This window comes from Pseudogymnoascus destructans (assembly GCF_001641265.1).
Source record: "Pseudogymnoascus destructans isolate 20631-21 unplaced genomic scaffold scaffold_5, whole genome shotgun sequence".
Taxonomy (NCBI): Eukaryota; Fungi; Ascomycota; class Leotiomycetes; order Thelebolales; family Thelebolaceae; genus Pseudogymnoascus; species Pseudogymnoascus destructans.
Window position 1 is genome coordinate 247,937 of NW_020167524.1, and position 20,874 is coordinate 268,810.

At 51.4% G+C, this 20,874-nt stretch overlaps 4 protein-coding genes across 4 annotated transcripts; 1 reads left to right on the top strand and 3 right to left on the bottom strand.

Moving 5' to 3' along the window:
- Positions 1 to 15: 15 nt before the first annotated feature.
- On the bottom strand, positions 16 to 10,790 carry VC83_02368 (uncharacterized protein). The gene is made up of 3 exons (XM_024466034.1): positions 10,367 to 10,790; positions 6,686 to 10,313; positions 16 to 6,110 (listed from the first exon to the last, which is right to left on the bottom strand). Exons 1-3 carry the CDS (start codon positions 10,402 to 10,404, stop codon positions 891 to 893), a joined length of 8,886 nt encoding a protein of 2,961 aa, XP_024326184.1. The 5' UTR covers positions 10,405 to 10,790; the 3' UTR covers positions 16 to 890.
- Positions 10,791 to 15,631: 4,841 nt separating this feature from the next.
- Positions 15,632 to 17,125, top strand: SED5 (cis-Golgi t-SNARE syntaxin). Its single transcript, XM_024466035.1, has 3 exons — positions 15,632 to 15,902; positions 15,969 to 16,698; positions 16,816 to 17,125. Exons 1-3 carry the CDS (start codon positions 15,656 to 15,658, stop codon positions 16,838 to 16,840), a joined length of 1,002 nt encoding a protein of 333 aa, XP_024326185.1. The 5' UTR covers positions 15,632 to 15,655; the 3' UTR covers positions 16,841 to 17,125.
- A 1,054-nt stretch (positions 17,126 to 18,179) lies between these two features.
- VC83_02370 (uncharacterized protein) lies at positions 18,180 to 19,144 on the bottom strand (the record flags this gene model as incomplete). The annotated part of the gene is made up of 2 exons (XM_024466036.1): positions 18,180 to 18,661; positions 18,751 to 19,144. The coding sequence occupies 2 exons, from the start codon at positions 19,142 to 19,144 to the stop codon at positions 18,180 to 18,182; spliced, it is 876 nt and encodes a 291-aa protein (XP_024326416.1).
- Positions 19,145 to 19,466: 322 nt separating this feature from the next.
- VC83_02371 (uncharacterized protein) lies at positions 19,467 to 20,534 on the bottom strand (the record flags this gene model as incomplete). The annotated part of the gene is made up of 3 exons (XM_024466037.1): positions 19,467 to 19,474; positions 19,558 to 19,718; positions 20,383 to 20,534. The coding sequence occupies 3 exons, from the start codon at positions 20,532 to 20,534 to the stop codon at positions 19,467 to 19,469; spliced, it is 321 nt and encodes a 106-aa protein (XP_024326415.1).
- Positions 20,535 to 20,874: the final 340 nt, after the last annotated feature.

Genomic DNA, 20,874 nt, shown 5'->3' on the forward strand with positions numbered 1-20,874 from the left:
AATATAGAACAATCTCATCCATTTCTTGGCTTCCAGGCCTCTCTAATTATGTATGAACGTATGAAAAATGGGTATCGCTTCACGCCCTCGCGCGCTGTATTACAAATCTACAGGGTATATACATCCGCTCTGTCGCAAAGGAGCAAAGAACCCGAATGGCTAAAGTAGAACCCCCCCAAAAAAGACCCAAAAAAAACAAAACTATGAAAACAAAGCTACACAGCGGCGATTTTTATAGGCCCTCCTCGATCCACGGCCTCCACTCATCCCCCGGGAAACTCGTAGCGCTCATCTTCACCTTCGGTCCCTCCTCCTCCTCCTCCTGAAGAACACCCCCAACCATCGTGCCATTTACCCTCCTCACCGTCGCGTCCTCAACTACTATCATCCCCTCACGCGAGTCATCATAGATCTTCTCCTCATGATCAGGCATAATCCTCGACACCCTCCTCTCCGTCGCCGCCGCCGCCGCGGCCGCCGCAGCCGCACCGGGCGCGCCAACAGCCGGGCTTCCACGGTCACTACTCGACATCTTACTAACCGCACTCGTAATCGTATCACTCCTCTCCAACGGCTTCTGCGGCCCCGCCACCACCGGCGGTGTACCTGCATTCATACGCCCATTATCTGTAGCCTTCGGCATCGGACTAGGCGACTGACTCTGCGCCTGGGATTTCACCCTACTCTCCGCGCTAGCGGGGGGCACGCTCTTCGACGGCGGCGCAGGGGCAATAAATGTATTCTCCCTCGTCGGCGGCATAACCACCCCCGCCGCCTCAGCACGCATCACCGCCTCAGCACGCATCACTACCTCCGCCGCAATCCTCGCATCCTCCGCCTCTCTAAGCGCCTCAGCCGCCTGCCTGCCCCTCTCGCGCTTCATCTCCTCCTCACCCGGCAAGCGCAACTGATACGGGGCCTGCTGTCCGAACTGTCCTCTTGCCGGGGAGCGCGCGAGTAGATCCTCGCTGCTTAGACGGCGGCGAGCTGTTTTCTCGGGGCTGAGGAATGGGACGGAGGCGGGGGGGTTCCACTCCTCGTCCTTTTTGGCTTGGAGCGCGGCTTGGACGGCGGCGTCTTGAGCGGCCCATTTGGAGGAGTAGTTCATGGCGGGCGCGTTGGGACGGCCAGGGTACTCTTCGATCATGTGAGGGGGAGGCGCGCGCGCGCGGGGCCGGGTTGGGGCTGGTTGAGGCCCCGGGGGTCGTACCCGGTGGGGCGAGGGTGCCTTCGCCGCGGACGAGGGCGTAGGCGCCGGGGATGGGAGGGGTGGCGTAGTATTGCTGTTGCAGTGGTTGTTGGCCCATGGGTGCAATGTTGTAGTTTTGTGGTGGGGGGGTTTGCTGCGCGGGAGGGGCTTGCTGGTTGTTGTTTGATGAGTTGTCTGCCATGGCGGAGCTTCGGCGCCCACCGAGGAGTGAGCTGAAGAGGCCCTTCTTGGCTTTGGCTGGCGCGGGTGCGACTGCTGAAGCAGTGGGGGGTGGTGACGAGGTCTGCTGCGACATGGCTGGAGACTGGACCCGATGCACCTGCTGGAATCCTTGAGAATGCATTGGGGGAGGCGTGTACATTTGTTGCTGTTGCTGTTGGTTCATATACATCTGCTGCTGCTGCGCCTGAGAGTTCTGCAGATGCTGGATGGGAGGCGTCTGGTACACTCCCTGGTGCTGTTGACCTGGCACCGTATTAAAAGTCGGCTGCCTTTGAATGGGAGGCGGTTGGCGTTGAAACGGCAGCTGGTGTATATCCTCTGGTAGATACGCGATCTGGCTAGGAGGTGTCACTTTCTGCTGGACCATAGATCGTTCCTGGCCCTGCGCCTGTGCTACTACTGGGCGGTTTACGATGAGTGACTTATCCTCCGGGTGCTGTCCAGGCAGGGTCTCAATTGGCTGAGTAGTGCGGCGACGTAGACGATCTTCAGGGTCGGGACCCAAGATCACACTTGCACGGCGGTCTGCATCGGCAGTTGGCCTTGGAGTTGACTCTCTAGAGGTCGTAGAAGCAACTGGAGCCTGCTGCTGTGAGTTCGGCATACGAGGCAGTGTAGGTTGACCTCCAGGGGTTCCCATTGGCTGGATTTGCTGATGTAGCGCACCGTTTAGATTTCGCTGATGCAAATCAATTGGCTCTTCAGAAATGCGGGCTGAGCCGAACGATGGAGGAGGCATGGGTTTGTTATGTCCTTGCGGCGGTTGTTGCGCGTTGGGGTTCACTTGCGGTGGGGTCCCACGAGCTTGGCCATGTGCTACAACGGGCGGAACCATCTGTTGCTGCGGCGTGCCAGTTGGCTGCGTGTGTTGCTTCTCTAGCGGCTCTCCAATGGTCCCAATAGTAAGGTTAGAGTCTTGTCGGATGCGCAATGGGGCAATTGTTTGAAACTGCTGATGCTGTGGTGGTGGCTGCTGTGCAACGGGGGTCATTTGCTGCTGCACCGGATGACCCTGTACATTCTGGCCTTGCGCCTCACCTGTATTGATGCGCTGGAGAGCCGCTGGGTTAACCAGGACATGCTGCTGCGGCTGCGGTTGTGGGCCACCAGGGGGCTGATCCTGCACTTGCGGAGGAGCCCTTTCCACGAGTCCCTGTTGCTCCAGGATCTGCCTTTCATTCTCATTCTTGACCAAAATCATGATCCCAGGCAAAATGCTCGGGACATAAGTTCCATGTCTCGAGGAACCCCTGCCTCGATCAGCATCCCCCTTCTTACCCGTAAACATGCTACTTATCGCCAAGAATCTGTTCTTCTTCTCTTTACCAGGCTGTGTTGAGTCCATGGTCACCTGCGTAGACTGCCCGCTGAACATCTTTTGCTTGTCCTCTTTCTTCTCCAGTCCTCCAGTGTCGCCCCTGCCAAAGAAGGTCCTCCTCTTTTCAGGCGGCGGCAATGGGCTACCTGGAGCAGGGGTGTTGGCAAGCAAGGTAGCTTGCGAGGGTCGATGAGTAACCATGCTCTCGCGGCTCTGGGGTGGAATATCTGGTGTTGGGCCTCTAGTCGATGGACTCAGTGCTGCGATTATGCGACTTCTTCTCCTCTCAGGTGGTTTTTCTGGGTCATTAAGAGACATATCATCAGAGCTTGCCACTGAATCTCTTCTCGAATCAAGTTGAGTCCTCATCTCACGAGTACCATCGTCTTCTAGTGCCGGCAGATTCCTCTCAAGGCTTGAGCCTCGCGAAAGTCGACCTCCGATTTCTTTCAGGATGCTGGGCTTTCGTGAATGCCTCACCGAGCCATTTCGTGCATCATCCATTGGTGGACCAACACCGGCAATTTCGTATTCGGTAACCTGCTGTCTTGGCAACTGTCCTCTCCCAACAGAAGGATAATCTGGCGGAACATCGCGGTCTGCGTCGTTCGGAAGAGCCTTATCCTGCTGTGGCTGGAAGAGCTCGGGGTATCTCTCTGACGACGAAGGAGGTATCTTAGCAGCGCTGCCGCGTAACATCGACTGACGGTTCTCAGTGTATTGCGGCGTAATCTTAGGAGGCTGGCTCACACCACTCATAGAAGGTAGACGGTTGCGCATAGCTTCAATGGAGGTTCGCTGTTGCTGGCCTGGCGGGAATTGCGGCGTGGTAGATTGCTGCAGGAAACCGCCGGCGCTCATTGGCACTCCTTGGCTTGAGTTTGAAGCTGGGCGCATTCGAGGCTGAGCATCTGACGATGATCGTCGCTGGTGTGCAGATGGTGGCATGGATTGTCTTGGTCCTTGCTGCGGCGCTTGAGGGATCTGGCCTTGCTGCATCGGAGGCATCCGTTCCAGTGGCAATCGAGGAGCTCCTTGTTGTTGAGAAAGCATCTGAGGAGGCATTTGAGATAGCTGCCCCTGCTGCACTGGAAGCATTTTCCCTATTGGCGCTACAAGCATATGACCTTGCGGGTGCCCCTGTTGTCCAGGCGCAAACTGGCCCTGCTGCATCGGAGGATACTGACCCTGTTGAGGAGGATATTGTCCTTGCTGTCCTAGATGCATCTGCCCCTGTTGTGGGTGAGGATACTGTCCTTGCTGAGGATATTGTCCATGTTGCCCTTGCGGTGCTGGAGCAAACTGTCCTTGCTGCCCAGGAGGATACTGCCCCTGCTGCATAGGGGGATACTGTCCCTGGTGCATAGGAAGATACTGTCCCTGCTGTCCCGGCACCATCTGCCCCTGGGGTACCGGTGAGAACTGCCTCTGCTGCACAGGCGAAAACTGCCCTTGCGCACCAGGAGGATACAGCCCCTGTTGCACCGGAACATACTGCTGCTGTTGCTGCTGCTGTTGCTGCTGCTGCACAGGAGAGAGCTCCTCCTGCTCCATCTGCTGCTGCACCGGAGGAAACTGCTGCGCCCCCGGCGCCTCCAGCATATGTCCCACAAACCCCGGCCGAACCTGCGGTTCCGTCGGCAACTGATTCGTAATAAACAGCGGCACGAGCGGCCTTGATCCTGGAGAGACGGAGCGTAATGGTGTCGGGGCCACGTGTAACACGTCGCCGTTACGCGGGGTGGTCATTGTCGAAGGACGGCTCAGAATCTCAGGCTGAGGCTCGTAAAAGTCATCTTGGAACGAGTATCGCTGCGTCTCCTTGTGCACTGTCTCATCTGGGCCCCTATCGCGGGTAGTTGGCGCTGCGGGCGGCGCAGTGTTGATTGCCTCGACTGGATGCTCGGGGATCATCTCCCGCGGCTCTTCTGTGATTGAGACCGGGGACACGGCGCCGGAGCTACGTACATCATCTTGCTCGACCGCATCGTTGCTAAGTGTTTGGGCGAGGCGAGTGACGGAGTTGTTGCCAAATGTGCTAGAGCGGCGGATTGGGGGTAAAGCGGAGAACGCTGCTGCATAGGAGGGTTGGCCGGCTGAAGGGGTTAAGCCACTTGGGGTTTCGGGGGTTAGGGAGGTGGGTGTCTCGACGATTGCGCCGGGGCTCCAGAGGCCGGCTTGGCGCTTGTTGTCTGTGTTTGAACTGTCGATGGGGGATAGGTAGGTTTGTTCTGGGGAGACCTCGGGGTTGTTGATAGCTCGGACTTCGGAGTCGGGCTGTGTGTGGCCGTTGGTAGCGATGTCCGGTAGCACGGACGTAATGATAGGCTCTGCCATGATCGGTTCCGCAACGAGAGCTTCTTCGGGGGTAGGCTCCTCGACAGGCTCCTCGACGACTGGCTCCTCGACGACTAATTCTTCTTCGACTGGCTCTTCGACGACTGGCTCTTCAACGATTGGCTCTTCAACGGCTTGCTCTTCGACGGCTGGCTCTTCGACTGACTCTATGACTTGCTCATCGACAGGCTCGGCGACAGGCTCGGCGACAGGCTCAACCACTGGCTCAGGCTGAACATCACGCTCAACAACAGGCACCTCACTCTGCTCGTCCAAGCTCTCCAGCGGCACCAGCCCCTCATTAGCCGGCACAACAGTCAACGCCGAAACCTCACTATCACCCCTCTCATGCACCGGCCTCGCCCCATTCGCCGCCACCCCCATAATCCTCCTCACACTCTCCTCCACCATCACCCAGCCCTCTCCCTCACTAGGGATCTCTCCTTCCCCAGGGACCTCACGCTCTACCGGCGTCTCCGGCGTCTCATCAACCCCCCCCCAGCCCCTAGCCGGGACAGGCACCGCAGATCCCTTCACAGGACTCTCCCACCCAAACCCCTCCTCCTCCACAATAGGGGTTGCGTTATAAGGGTCCCAGCTAGGTTGGTACTTGCCGATTGGGACGGGGGGTGCGATGTCATCCTTTCCCCCAGCGGCGGGGTCAGCGACGCTTCCCTCGCGGTTACGTGCGCTTCCGTCGTCGGTAGATAGCGCAGTTTCGGAGCCCCATCGTGCGTCTCGAAGCGTTGAGGAGGTGGGGGGGTTGACTTCGAGGAACTTCTGAGCCTGCGCCTTCATAGTAGGCGCCTGCTCACTACTCGTCGACCTCCTCCGTCCCGCACCAGCAGCGGTCTGGGAACCACTCGATTCAGAGGTGCGTCCGAATGGCGCTGGGTCCGTGCCGCTGAAGGTTGCAGGGCGCGCGGTGGAGGGGCTGGAGGAGAGGGAGAAGGCCCATGAGGCGCGGCGGGAGGATTTGCCGGGTTTGGTGTCGATGGTGGGGCTGCTTGCCTTGGCGGCGTCCTGTGGAGAGAGGGGCACGTTAGAGAGGGTTCTTTCTACAAGTTGTTTGTGTTTGTTTGTGTTTGTTTGTGAGGAGGTAGGACAAGTTAAGGAAACACGTGAAGTTTTGGGGGAAGCAGCCAGAGATTTGTCATCTCTTTGTGTGTCAGGAAAAAGTTGGTTCTCCATTCCATAATCATACAAAAAGTCTCCCCTTCCCCTCCCGCTAAGCAGGTAAAACGGGTTCCTTTTTATCTTCCGCTTCCATCAAGTAATAAATCATCTCTTCATCGCCCAACAAAGGCATTAAAAATTAGAAAAATGGCCCCGATTAGCGCGGGGCCTGGATAAATTTATACGGCCCCAACAAGTAACCCGAAACAGTCCTCTTTCATACAATAAAATCCTCCCAGATGTTCGTGATACAACATAATAACGTTATGTGCCCACAGAAAAATGTTTATAAAAGCAGTGAAGAAAAGAAACGCAACAAAAACAAGTTTCAAAAAAAGCCTTGCGCCGCCCTCGCCCAGTTGCGGTTTCCGGCTTATTCTGCGAATCTGTGTGTGTGTGAAGTCAAGGAGAGATCAGTCTACCTTATCTCCCGAACCCTTGAACCTGCTCTTCCCCTTGGCCAGCAGTCCCTTCCCCGCCTTGCTCGCCCTCCCCCCAAAGATGCCCGCCGTATGGAGCAGCTCCTTCGACTTCGCCTGCACCTGCTGTGTCGTCTTGCTGCTCGTGGACCCGAAGCCCTGCGTGCCCGTGGTGGGTGTGCCGCCGCTGTAGCGCGCTTGGGGTGGAGGGGATGCAGTGGGTGTGCTGGCGTTGAGGTATTGTTGGTAGTATGGTTGCGGTTTGGGCGTGAGGATGTTACCGGACTTTGGACGTTGGGAGGATTGGGCACCTGCTCCGGCACCAGGAGAGGCGAGTGGGTTTTGGAGATGGGGTTGGGCGGTGGTGGCGTGCATCCAGTTTGCTAGCCCTGAGTCCATGGTTGCGAACTGTTGGCGGCTCTCGTTGTATGCGTTGATGCGCTGCTGTGGGCTGGACAGAGACATGATCTCCTTGAATGGCTTAGGCATTGTGGGGTCCACGGGGGTTTGGGGACGAGGTACATCGTTCTGTTGGAACGACTGTGGCGGTCCATCATGCGGAGATGGAGATGTTTGAGGCGCGCCGATGTCTAGCATTGAGTTGATCTGCTGCGACTGAGATCGCACAGGGTCAACCTTGGCAGACATGGGAGACACGGTGTCGGTTCCCTCTGTAGACATAGCCTTGCTATACGGAGGTGCCGCCTGGGAAGAAGAACCAGGATCCTCTGAATCAGCAGACACAGGTCGAATGGTACTAACAGCAGGTGCAACAACTGCAGTAGCCGCGACAGCTTCGGTAACGATTCCTTCCGAACCGACACTACCCTTGTGGTCCTCTGGCTGAGCAGCAGACGCATGAGGACTACGAAGAGACAACGGCGCCGGAGACGCAGAATCCGAACGAGCTATAGTAGCCCCCGGGACCGAACCCTGCTCGAGCTCTCTTTCGGCAACGATTGGCTGAGGAGACACAATCGCAGGCGGTGACTGGCTATCATCAGCCGCGGTTGTCACTTGCTCTGGCAGCGCCTCCCAGGAGAATTTACGCTCCAGAGTAGGCTGGATTGGCTCAGCAGGAAGCATCGACGCACATTTTGGGCTCAATGGGGCAATCGCGGGGATATCCTTAGACTCTTCGACTTTGTGGAGCCCAGTGGAAGCCGTCGAAGTCGCTGCATCTGCAACTGGCGCGGTCTGCTCTTGGGTCTGAGGCTCTACCTGCGTATCTTCCTCTGTCTCTGCCCAGTAGTTGTCATACTCGCTCGGCAAGTACATGCTTTCACGAGTCGCACTCAGCGCTGGAAGACCCAGAGTCGACTGCCTTGCTGCAGCGTTTGGTGGCGGAACCCAGTCTTGAGCTGCGATAGAAGTTGAACCGCGCGGACTCAAGCTCCTCACGATCTCCTTGTGTAGCCTATCAGTTTCGTCGTCTGTTGGGCTCAGCGTTGGAAGCTTCATTAGAGGGTTCTGAGTCTCTGAATCATCCTTTGGAGCAGCACCATTTAGATCCTCAGCCTTACTAGTTGTAAGCGGTGGCAGAGTCACATCATCTTTAAGCGGTGGAGATGGTGCTGCACTGAAGGTCGCAAGAGGCTGCGGCGATGTAGTCGCTTCGGGGGACTGTGATGGTTCGACAGGAGTTGGGTCTTCGCCAATAGCCTCCTTTTGTGCAACTTCACCAGCAGCTGACTCGGCGGTTATGGAGTACGAGTCCCAAGCACCGGCTGTCGGAAGTATCTGACGAGTCACCTCAGCCACTTGTGCCACTTCCCCTGACTGAGGAGCCAAGGTGGCAGTTTCCAAGTGCGGTGATCTAGCAGGACTGTTGCCATTGCTCGGTGCGCTCAGGTCCCGACGGTGGCCCATGTGGAACGGCGTCTGGTTAGGCTCCTCTGCCACAATGGCGGAAGCTCTCCGAGAATCCGGTTCCTTCTCCCCGGCAATTGCCGGAGTCAAGTTGTCTTTCGGCTCCTGCGTTCGGCCGCGAGAGTCTGGGTTTGCGCCGCTGGACACTCGGCTCATTATGGGGCTAATACCGGCAGTGCCAGTGCTGTCGCTATCAGTGCGTCGAACGTTGCTTGTGCCCTGCGAAGTTGGAGTTTCGGGTATCGAATCAGTCCTATCGAACGCCTGGTGTACAACTGACGTGAATCCTTGCGATTCTTGCCTTTGTAGAGTTTGTTCCGCTGCTTTTGGCATCTGTCGCTCGGCAACAGGAGAGTTTGCAACATTTCCGTCAGGCGCTGACTGGGACCACATATCAAAGCCAAAACCAGACATCCTGTGTAAGTCTGGTAACTTCGGGCTAATAGAATAGCGTCGGTTTGCATCCGCGTCAGATGCAGCTTCAGGCTGGGCCTGTTGGACATGCTCCTGGACTTGTGGCAGAAATTGCTGAACCGGGGCCTCTTGCTTCTGCACCACTTGCTGAAGCTTCTGAGCGGCCTCCGGTGACTTTGCAGCCATATCGTCGAACCCATATTCGCTTCTCCTTTCTTGCACAGACTCAAGCATTGGCGCCTGCCTTCGCCCATAGTCAGGTACTTCTTCTTGATATGTATCCGCTTGGTATGTTTCGGCTTGCCTTCCGTAATCAGGTACTTCTTCTTCATATGTATCGTATCCGCCCCTGTTATAATTGGCAGGTTCAGCGGGTGCTAGAGCCACAGGCGTAGCAACCACCGGCGCAGCAACGACGGGTGCAGTAGCGTGGGACGGCAACGCTGGTGAAGACTGTGTATCAGGGATTGTAGCCGCTGCTGAGTCCATACTAGAATCACCGGAAGCCTTTCTTTGTCGCTCCTCCTCAAGGCGTTTGTAGATGTCCGCAGGTCGGATGAAAGGTAGAGCCTTCGCAACCGAGGTAGCAGAAGCTGGAGCCGGAGCTGCAGAATTTGCGGAGGAATCCGGCACAATCGTTTGGTTTAAAGTGGTGTTTCGTGGAGAGAATTGAGCGGGTGGAGAGGCTACATTCACAGGTGGTGAGTCTGACCGACTCAAATGTGACGCAGCTCTCGCCTGAGGGGATAACGCGGCGGACCTCAAGGGCGAGGTAACGTCGTGTGCGGGATAATTGTTATGCGCATCGCCAGACGCGGATCGCGCGTCCGATGCAGTATGAGCAGACGAGCGGCTCGACTCGGAATATGATGACCTTGCTGAACTCTCGGTGCCTGGAGGTGGGAGTTGCTTGCGCTGACTGGCGAGGCGCAATGGAGGACTGGGAGTCGCAGCAGCAGCGGTCGCTAGATTGCTCGGCAGAGCGTCCTGTTGCGACGGTCCGCTCGAGAATGCTCGGCGCTCGTCATCCCTTGAGAAGGAGCTCTGGCGAAGCAAGGGAGGGTTTGTGGAGCTCCTGTCTTGCGCGTCCTTTGGCAGATGCGGGAGGTCGCCATATGTCTTCTTAATGCCGACGTCGTGCCGCACACCCTGTACCGGCTGCCGTAAACCCGTTACTTTGGGCACCGGAGGAGGAGGGGGAGCGTCGTTGTAGCCGTCATCGTAGTCGTCGCCCCAGTCGTCTCCACCATAATTACCGGGCTTCGCGTCCACCCACTTCTTCGTCTTCTGCCTGTTGACGTTCGCCTGGTACGAGACGGGAGCCGGAGCTGCAGCCGCGCGAGAAGCTCTGTCTTTTCGTCAGTTCCTGGAGCATCCGGGCTGTCCGGGGGGGAGACCTACAACGGCGAGTCAAAAGTATCAGGGTATGGCTTCGACATAACTGTGTCTGCCTTGCGGCCAGTGTAAACTGTTACGGCCCTCAGAGTGCCAGTTCCGTCATGTATGCGATTCACGAGGACGAAAGAGCGAAAGTTGACAATCCCAACGAGGTGTTTTTTGATGAGAAATGGTGATCGAAGGCCACGCAATAAGGTCAGGTTCGAAGGAACGCGATACGGGCTGAAAACTAGTCCAGGTATTTCCAGGGTACAGCAGTTAGTAGGCTAATGAGGGTCAGTTGGGGGGTTGGGGGAGGGTGGTTGGTGGATAGTGGGGATGGTAAATGTGGAGATTTGAGAAGAGATGATGAGGTAGGAATAAAGATGATGAATATGGAGGAATATGGAGGAATATGGGGGAATATAAATTGTAGATTGTATAGAATTAAAAGAATAGAAGGAATAATGGAATAAATAGAATTACAGTATTCTAGTATGGAAGAAAGTACTGTATATTTACAACATACACCAGGATTTCACGTGGGGAAGGGGGAGGAGAAGTGGCCGCATCGTTAAAAGCTGGAGCTAGTGGGAAAGTACATAGATTTTGTATGTGGGTAGAGTGTGGCTAGGAAGTACCTTTTCTATAACGAGAACAAGGAGAACAAGGAGAACAAGGAGAGATGCATCATGCTGGTATTGGCGGTCAATTTATTATTCGAGATACTTTTCATCCCCCGCAAATTACTACTAGACACACTTGTACCCCTAAATTACAATTTTTAGTCTTCTTGTTTTGCCTGGCCTTTCACGTGGCCATTTCCTAATCTACGGCTACCGGTACGTACCTCTTCTGCACTACATGGAGCTTCTCGTGCTAAGCCACAAAAGGACACGGCCGTTTTTTGCGAACAGCAGAGGTACGGAGGTACATAACGTAGGTCATGGCGTAAGTGCCGCCCCTCTACCACCCCCCCTGTTCTGAACGACGAAGAATCGTCCGCTTTTGGCAATTGAGTGCCAAAAGCTGGTTACGGCTAGACAGTCGAGTCGCGCTATGATACATTGTAGGCAGCTAAAATATATAGACTTATCAGGAAAACTGAGATATCAAATTTGCCAAGCTATAGCGTAAATATGCTGTATCTACCCCATCTTTAGACTCAGTATACCTAATCAGAACTTGCAGAGCCTGTTGAGCAGCTTCTATAGAGTATATTGGCTGTTCAGGTTGCTCTCCGTCTTCATCATCTTGAGTATTGTAATGGTGGGTGCACCAGATGTGAGAATCTAGCCACCCAAGGAAAGGGATGATTTTACTAAGACAACACACTGTCTTAGGAAACAGAGCCAAAGGGTTGTAGCCTAGACTATTGTAATGGTGGGTGCACCAGATATGAGAATCTAGCCACCCAAGGAAGGGATGAATTTACTAAGACAACACACTGTCTTAGGAAACAGAGCCAAAGGGTTGTAGCTTAGACTATTCCACAACGCAGCAATCAGGTGTATGATGTGGTGAAGTGGTTTAGACAAGTTGCAACAAATGTTGAGTCTGAGAACTCAGGGGTAAGTCAGAGGTTAGCACCTCACTGACTTTTCAAAAACAGAGAATAACAAGATCAATGCTTGGAAGCTTGGAAAAGACGTAGAAGTATGTGCTAGTCGATTTACTGTATTGTCTGCTTGCCCTTTCTTAAGGAAAGGGCAATCCTATTTATGCCAAAGGAGTGTAGTTCTCTCATTTTCCATGACTTTCCATGACTAACCAGGCTTGGTAAATGTATTAGAAATCAAGTGCGACCCACAACTAGCTTGCTAATCATGTAGTGAACGTAAGAGAATCCCATAGAACCATCTCTTGGGTTCCTAGCCTATAGGAAGTGAAAAGGAGGTCCAAGGTCAGAGTACCTATAGACAAATTATGTCATAACTTAACCAATCTTGTGGGTAACTAAGGAGCGATGACGTGTAATGAATCATAGAGGGTTGTAGAAGCTTCTAGAGCTATCGTTCATGTTCCTAGGCCTCTAGTTGGTAGAGATATGCCATGTGGTAGTATTGGCCCACCCCCTTAAGGAGGAGATTTTCTTAATAACTTGTTCAATGAGTGTCCAAATGATATGCCGTGATGTATGTAGCATAAACAGATGTAGTAGAAGAGTTTGCAGCAATCATTGAGTAGTATTGCTTCTGTTGTTGGTGTGATAAGTGTCATACTGACATTCGTTGCACTCAGTTTGCTATCAAACTCAAGAAGCAAACTTGGAAATCTCCTCCTCAAACCTACAAGTCACTATACATATTTTGGCTTATCACACCAACAACAAGAGCAATACTACTCAACGATTGCTACAACCATCTATGATTCATTACACGTCATCGCTCCTTAGTTACTGGGCCGATATTACCACATAGCATATCTCTACAACCCTCTATGATTCATTACATGACATCACTCATACTACCACATGACATATCTCTACCAACTAGAGGCCTAGGAGCATGAACGATAGCTCTAAAAGCTCCTACGAACCTCTATGATTCATTACATGTCATCGCTCTTTAGTTACCCACAAGATTGGTTAAGTTATGACATAATTTGTCTATGACATAATTTGTCTATGACATAATTTGTCTATAGGGGTACTCTGACCTTGGACCTCCTTTTACTTCCTATAGGCTACGAACCTAAGAGATGGTTCTATGGGATTCTCTTACGTCGACTACAGTTACCAAGCCTGGTAAGTCATGGAAAGTCTTGGAAAATGAGAGAACTACACTCCTTTAGCATAAATAGGATTGCCCTTTCCTTAAGAAAGGGCAAGCAGACAATACAGTAAATCGACTATCACATACTTCCACGTCTTTTCCAAGCTTCCAAGCATTGATCTTGTTACTCCTTGTTTCTGAAAAGTCAGTGAGGTGTTAACCTCTGACTTACCCCTGAGTTCCCAGACTCAACATTTGTTGCAACTTGTCTGAACCACTTCACTACATCACACACCTGATTGCTGCGTTGTGGAATAGTCTAAGCTACAACCCTTTGGCTCTGTTTCCTAAGACAGTGTGTTGTCTTAGTAAAATCATCCCTTCCTTGGGTGGCTAGATTCTCACATCTGGTGCACCCACCATTACAATAAGCCAAGATATGTATGGTGACTTGTAGGTTTGAGGAGGAGATTTCTAAGTTTGCTCTTGAGTTTGATAGCAAACTGAGTGCAACGAATGTCAGTATGACAACTATTCCACAATGCAGCAATCAAGTGTATGATGTAGTGGAGTGGTTTAGACAAGTTGTAACAAATGTTGAGTCTGAGAACTCAGGGATAAGTCAGAGGTTAGCACCTCACTGACTTTTCAGAAACAAGGAGTAACAAGATCAATGCTTGGAAGCTTGGAAAAGACGTGGAAGTATGTGATAGTCGATTTACTGTATTGTCTGCTTGCCCTTTCTTAAGGAAAGGGCAATCCTATTTATGCTAAAGGAATGTAGTTCTCTCATTTTCCAAGACTTTCCATGACTTACCAGGCTTGGTAACTGTAGTCGACGTAAGAGAATCCCATAGAACCATCTCTTAGGTTCGTAGCCTATAGGAAGTAAAAGGAGGTCCAAGGTCAGAGTACCCCTATAGACAAATTATGTCATAGACAAATTATGTCATAACATAACCAATCTTGTGGGTAACTAAAGAGCGATGACATGTAATGAATCATAGAGGTTCGTAGGAGCTTTTAGAGCTATCGTTCATGCTCCTAGGCCTCTAGTTGGTAGAGATATGTCATGTGGTAGTATGAGTGATGTCATGTAATGAATCATAGAGGGTTGTAGAGATATGCTATGTGGTAATATCGGCCCAGTAACTAAGGAGCGATGACGTGTAATTAATCATAGAGGTCTGTAGCAATCATTGAGTAGTATTGCTCTTGTTGTTGGTGTGATAAGCCGAAATATGTATAGTGACTTGTAGTTTTGAGGAGGAGATTTCTAAGTTTGCTATTGAGTTTGATAGCAAACTGAGTGCAACAAATGTCAGTATGACATATGGTTATAAGGTGTTTTTTCAATGGTCTAAAGACTGCAACATCAAGTGGCTATAACACATGCAAAGTGTGTAGTAGCAGTATAAGGAGCAAGATGCGATTCTGTATGTAGTGTGATATAAAGTTTCCACTTATATGGCTATTATAGCCATTACAAATAAGAAGGCGTTGTCCTCTATCTGCCTTTGTACGTGTTGCTAGCTTGAATACGCGTTTTAACCATTCAACTCTATGTAGATTGCTTGTCCATCCTTTCTTGTTTATAGAGAAGTGCCATTTATCAATAACATCCTGTAGAATCTAGCTTTACAGAACGTCAAGACCTTTGAATATAATAAGAGGGTTGATGGCTGTGCCGTCTATATAGATGCATTTAACTACAGACACCCATTCTTAACGGCCTTGGTGTGCTTGATGGCGTGTATAGAGCGTGGAATTAACAATGATTCGAGTACATCCTATAGTTCTAATTGAAAAGCCGGTGTCTTATCTATGTTATACACGTTGTGTTCTTTGATTTCGAGACGGGTCACAAGGTCCTTGTACGCATTAAACCATCCTACTATCACTTCTTTTGTCTCCGTTCAGTCGTTTCTTCACAGTGTCCCTACAAATTCCAAGAGCTTTTGCAGCTGCGTATAGGGACTTGTACTTCTTGGACTAGATGCCTAAAACTGCCTTGGCGACTAGAACTTCAAGTTCCGCAGCACGTACACTTTTTTGACGGACCATTGTTGAGTTATGGTTGGGTATACGAGATCAACTAGGTGGTGGTGGGGTGAACTACGCGATTTACGCCATTAGACGACTTACGCCATGACCTACGTTAGGGGGATAAGGTGGAGAGATCGCCACAGGCCAAATTTACACCCGCCTTCAAAGAGATACGGGAGAGCTATCGCCATAATCGCAAGAAAAGAAGGAAAAGAAGGGGCAAATCACGCACATTACTGAGGATCGACAAAGAACACCAAAAGTCCTAGTAGCAGCTATCAACCATCCCTCCGCGCTGCCGTCACACATTACCGGCCAATCACTCGCCGGGCGGCCAGAGGCCACGACGCCATTGAGGCCACGATCCTAACCTCGCCTCGGCCACCACACTCCACACGCCTCCCTCCTCCACCTCACCTCACCTCACCTCACCTCACCTCACCTCACCTCACCTCACCTCACCTCACCTCACCTCACCTCACCTCACCTCACCTCACCTCACCTCACCTCACCTCACCTCACCTCACCTCACCTCACCTCACCTCACCTCACCATGGCCGTCTCCACCTCCATCCAAGACCGCACGTCGGAATTCCACTCGGTCCTCACTCAGGTCCAGAAGCAGCGGCGCTCGAACAAGATAGGCGCGCAGCGGCAGTCGCTGCTCAGCAACGCCCAGAAAGCAGATAATGCGTCTGCCACCGCTGAAAAACCAAGGCGGTCGGAGTTTGCGCGGCGTGCGGCGGAGATCGGGCGTGGGATCTCGGGGACGATGGCGAAGCTTGAGAAACTCGCGCAGCGTGCGTCCCCCCCCTTCCCCCCGTCCAAGACGCAAGAGAAAAGAACCCCCAATTAACACCCTGCAGTCGCAAAGCGCAAAACCCTCTTCGACGACCGCCCCCTCGAAATCAACGAGCTAACCTACATAATCAAACAAGACCTCTCCTCGCTGAACACCCAAATCTCCTCCCTCCAAACCCTCACCCGCGTCCAGAACCCGTCCGCCGCGCCCCAACAAACCGAGCACGCCAAAAACGTCGTATTCCTCCTACAAGGGAAACTAACCGACGTCTCGGCGAACTTCAAAGACGTCCTGGAACTCCGCACCCAGAATATCCGCGCCTCGCGATCGAGGACCGAGAATTTCGTGTCAGCGGTATCCTCACATGCGCTACCGACGGAGGGGCAATCCGCGTCCCCCCTCTACTCCACACCGGCGCGCGGCTCCCCCGCACCATCCTACAACCCCGCCACCGCCGGCGGCGCGTCGCAAGACCTCCTAACCCTCAACCCCGTCGGCGACCAACAGCTCCTCATGATGGAAGAAGCGCAGCCTCAGCACGCGTACATCCAGCAGCGCGGGGAAGCGATTGAGGCGATCGAGCGGACGATTTCGGAGCTGGGAGGGATATTTGGACAGTTGGCGGGGATGGTGAGTGAGCAGAGCGAGATGATTCAGAGGATCGATGCGAATACGGAGGATGTGGTGGATAATGTGGAGGGGGCGCAGAGGGAGCTGTTGAAGTATTGGGGGAGGGTGAGTGGGAATCGGTGGTTGGTGGCGCAGATGTTTGGGGTGTTGATGGTTTTCTTTTTGTGAGTTTCTCTTACCCCTTTCTCCTTTTCCTCACATACCTTCGCCCAGACAGCTCTTGTGGTGCTGGCTGCTTCGACAACCCTCGCAAACGAGCAAAGACTAATAACAATAAACAGATTATGGGTCCTGGTAGCTGGCTAGCCATCTCCCCAAACAACACAACGACACGACGTCTCCACAATTTCCTTCCTTCCATTTTCCTTAATCCGGCGCAGAGAAAGAACTAGTGGACCACAGCAACAGCATGTATGAATGAGTGGGCGGATAATGTGTTAGATACCTTTTCTCGTAGAGCAGAGAGAGCATTTTTTTGTGCGGTACTGTATAACAGCGAGAAGACGGGATCAAATACCATAGAGAGATGGATTGGGTGGGGAGAAGGTAGTGCTTGATACATGCGAATACTACATACTTAATAACTGTTCACTGATCCGTTCCGTATACATTCTATCTGGTTTGGTTGTTTGAGAGTGGGATGGGACAGGCGCTGGGGTTATTGGCCCTTATGCAATATTTTGTCTTTTGGTTGGGTAGGATTTTCATTCCATTATCGCACTTACATATTTCCCGGTGTGTTATTATATAACTCCCGTGTGTAAGTGTGCAAGACCCTATCTTATCCCGTACCTCTTCTTGGTCCCTATTTAATGTCTTGTCTTTTGGTAGGTAGAAGTTTCATCCTATTGTCGTTCTATTATCCCCCTACCTATTTTCGGGCGTTATTACCCAACTCTTGTGTGAAAGCATGCCAGCCACTGGAACCTATCTTATCCCATTCAGTAATTGTTCTTGCCCCCCTTTCTGATAGACAGTAGGAAGTTCCTATCCTGTCCCGTACTTTTCTCAGTGCCCCTTACGACAGCGACGGTTGTGTCGTTTTATCCCCACCCGAAAATCGTTGTGGAAATGTGGGATACGGCCTGTTTTTTATGCCATTCTTCTATTGGTGCCCTTACTATTTCCTAGCGTCATATCGAGTTCGTAAGTGCATGGTTATCCCATACGCTACGTTACTATAACTCATTGACAGTCATATTCCCCTCATTGAATGTTATATTTCCCCCCTCAAACGAATTCACTGCATCCAAACTAAATCCCCAAGTCTCAGCGACTTCCTCACTAAACCCAGAGGGAATGCTGCTCTCCAAGGCTATCATATTCCTCTTTCGCTCCTAGTCAAAATAGTATATGAATTTATAGTTCGATATATTACTTTCTATTTAGGAGGCCTTTGAGGGCGAGATGACGAGGAGCCTAGGTGCTTTCCGAGCAACTATAACTCCAGCTTCTGTCCTTGTAAAATCCCCGCTAGTAAACGCCAGATCGATTCACCGAGCCTCTGTACAAAAAGGGACCTTCCAAGCAACTCCGCATCTCGAAGTCGACCGGGTCCATTCTGCAAAAAGGGACCTTCCGAGCAACTTTAGCCTTCATTAGCTCGATTCTAAACCAAGTATAACCGTTTTTCTCCTCCTCACACTCAAGCTGCTGCGCGGAGTCTTTCTCTGAACGTCTTGAAGCGAGTGCATGCTTCCTTGATAAGCAGTGATGACAGCCCTGACCATGCTGGCTTTACACTTTGCTCATCGTCATCCACTCCTAAACTTTCCATCTCTGACGCCCTAGTCGCAACCTCAAGGTATGCAGTGCGGCTAGGTTCTTCTTCGCCAAGAGGAATGACGATGCCGGCATATTTGAGTAGGACCGCATTCAGGAGAAGTCGGCACATACGGCCATTGCCATCGACGAAAGGGTGGATGTTAACGAACTTATGGCAGTATTTTGCAGCGAGTGAGAATGGGTCGAGGGCTCCTTCCTGCTCAGCCTTGGTGATATCACGGTTGAAATCTTGCACGAGATTGCGCATTGCTGAGGGGATGCTCGCTGGCGAGACAAAGCCGTTGAAACCAGCGGATACCATTACCTTACGGTACATGCCAGCGTATGTCGAGGACTTGTCACCTTCTTCCAAATCGACGCCGTCGCAGAGAATGCCATGTGTGTTTTCGGTAAGTGGTTCATTGAAACCGACCATGTGGATGACGATGTACTTGACGCCTTGGCATGCTGGATGGTCTCTCTCCTACTGCGGATAACAGCACTATAACTCGCATCGAGTCCTTGCTGGATGAGGTGGTTGCGTGTTGCGAGGTACTCTGGGTCGCGATCTGGGATTTCAGATGGCACAGAAAGCCCAAAAAAGATCTTCTCGCATATTTTCAAGGTAATATTGTGCTCAGATCCTGCCTTTTCGATGAAATTCGATCCAAAGATCATCGAAACCATAGAATCGACGCTGTCCTTTTCGTAGGCGTCTGCTTGAGCTGGGGTGAGATTCTCCATCACCTCCTGAACCTCCTCGAAGAGGCCGTGGGTTTGCTTAAACAAGTCGTCAGGGTCTTCATCAATTTTACTCAGGCTGTAGTAGTCGTATGTTGAGTCCATTCTGATAGTGAAGTTGGCCCGAATTGCTTTGTTTGAGACGCTACCCCAGTGAGGGAACCGTTTTCGCAATGTACCCCGAAGTGATTTTGACAAATTCATTGTCGAGAGATTGATGAGGTAAGGTTGAGATTAGGAAACAGATCAGTCCAAGTTTTTCGTGGGCTCGACATCGTGGTGGTGGTGGTGGACAGTTGGGGTGTGTTAGAGAGTTGAGGAGTCGAGGAGGAGTAAAATAGGTTAGGTAGAATATATATGTAAACAAGCTTTGTTAGGCTTTCATGTTAATCATTAGCGCACCTATGAATCAGACCTGTGACTTATACTATAACTCTAGCGTTATCAAAAATGCAACCCTATCCTTATAACTTAAGAAAGGAGAGTAAGATTGAGTAGACCAAATAGAACACGCATACTCCCGGAAAGTGACTCATTTGCCAGCTGTTCCTGCTCTCTCAGCTCACTATGCTGTGCAGGAGCCATCCGATCAGTAATATAGCGAAATTCCAGGACCCGTATTGAACGGATGCGACGATCGTCTGTTGCACCGCTGAGAATAGCTGTGAGCTTGCGGAGTCTGTCGGTGTCGATGTTTATTTGGCGGAAGGACCTCCGAAGTTGAATCCCAGGCGTGGTTTTCTGAGCAAGAACCAACGATTAATTCTCCGGGACTGGAGTATTCACTCATACTGCTGTTCGTAGAAGCTGATCTATGCACGTATCTGTTAGATTATATAGACCCACGAATGGTTTTAGGGTATCGTTGCCTAATCCCTGCCTAGCTGGATAAAGCTATGGCTCGAATCAGGGGCGGGTCGATAGGGATGTTATAAGCTTAAATTATATGTGGTATTTCTTGCTTATGATGATACGTCTCATGTTGTACGTCGCTAAATTCAGACTTTCAGAATTTATGTTTGTAGTCGGGCTGATGAGTAACTCGAAAGTTGCCGAGTAGTATTTTGTAAACCTGTTGCAACTGACGGCGACGGGAGATGGTATGGAAGGTGTTGTGGATGGAGAGTGCTCGATGCTCCACCCACCCGCTTCGCTCGTAAGTGGCGACAGCAAGATGTGCGACACATAAAACGAAGAAAAAGACGCCTTATATAGCAACTATATAACTATATAATTAAAACATAAAATCAATAGAACTACTATCACTATCGCTACTGCCACTATCGCTACTACTATCACTTTGATCCTTACTATACCGTAAAATTATCACTTTTGATTTCTACCCTTCCTTCTTCCGCTCTGCTACCCGCTTCTTCTCAACCTTACGCTTTTTAATTTCAATTTTACGTGCTTGCGCTTGTAGCTGCTTTACTACTTGGTCCGATTCCCTTGCTGCTCTTGCGTCTGCTTTTGCTTGCAACTTTGCTTCCTTCATTTTTCGTGCATCTGATGCATATAACTGCCCTCCTTTCAGTAGTGATTTCCGTGCCCTTGCCCTTGCTGCCTTCTGCTCTACTACACGTAAAGTAATAATATTTAGCTTAGTCTTATAGAGCTCTGCCTAGTGTAGAACAACTGTAGTTCCACGTGCAAATGATCAAAACCCTTCTCTTAAAGGCGATGAGAAAGCTTCCTCTACTCTCTTCTGCCAATGTTCAACCGCTGCTTGCACACTTCGCATAGTTGTTTTCGGTGTTGAGATAATATTGTACGAAGCAAATGGCTCATAATCAGGTGTCTAATTCCGAGTCTCTTGTATCTTGTCAATTACAAGT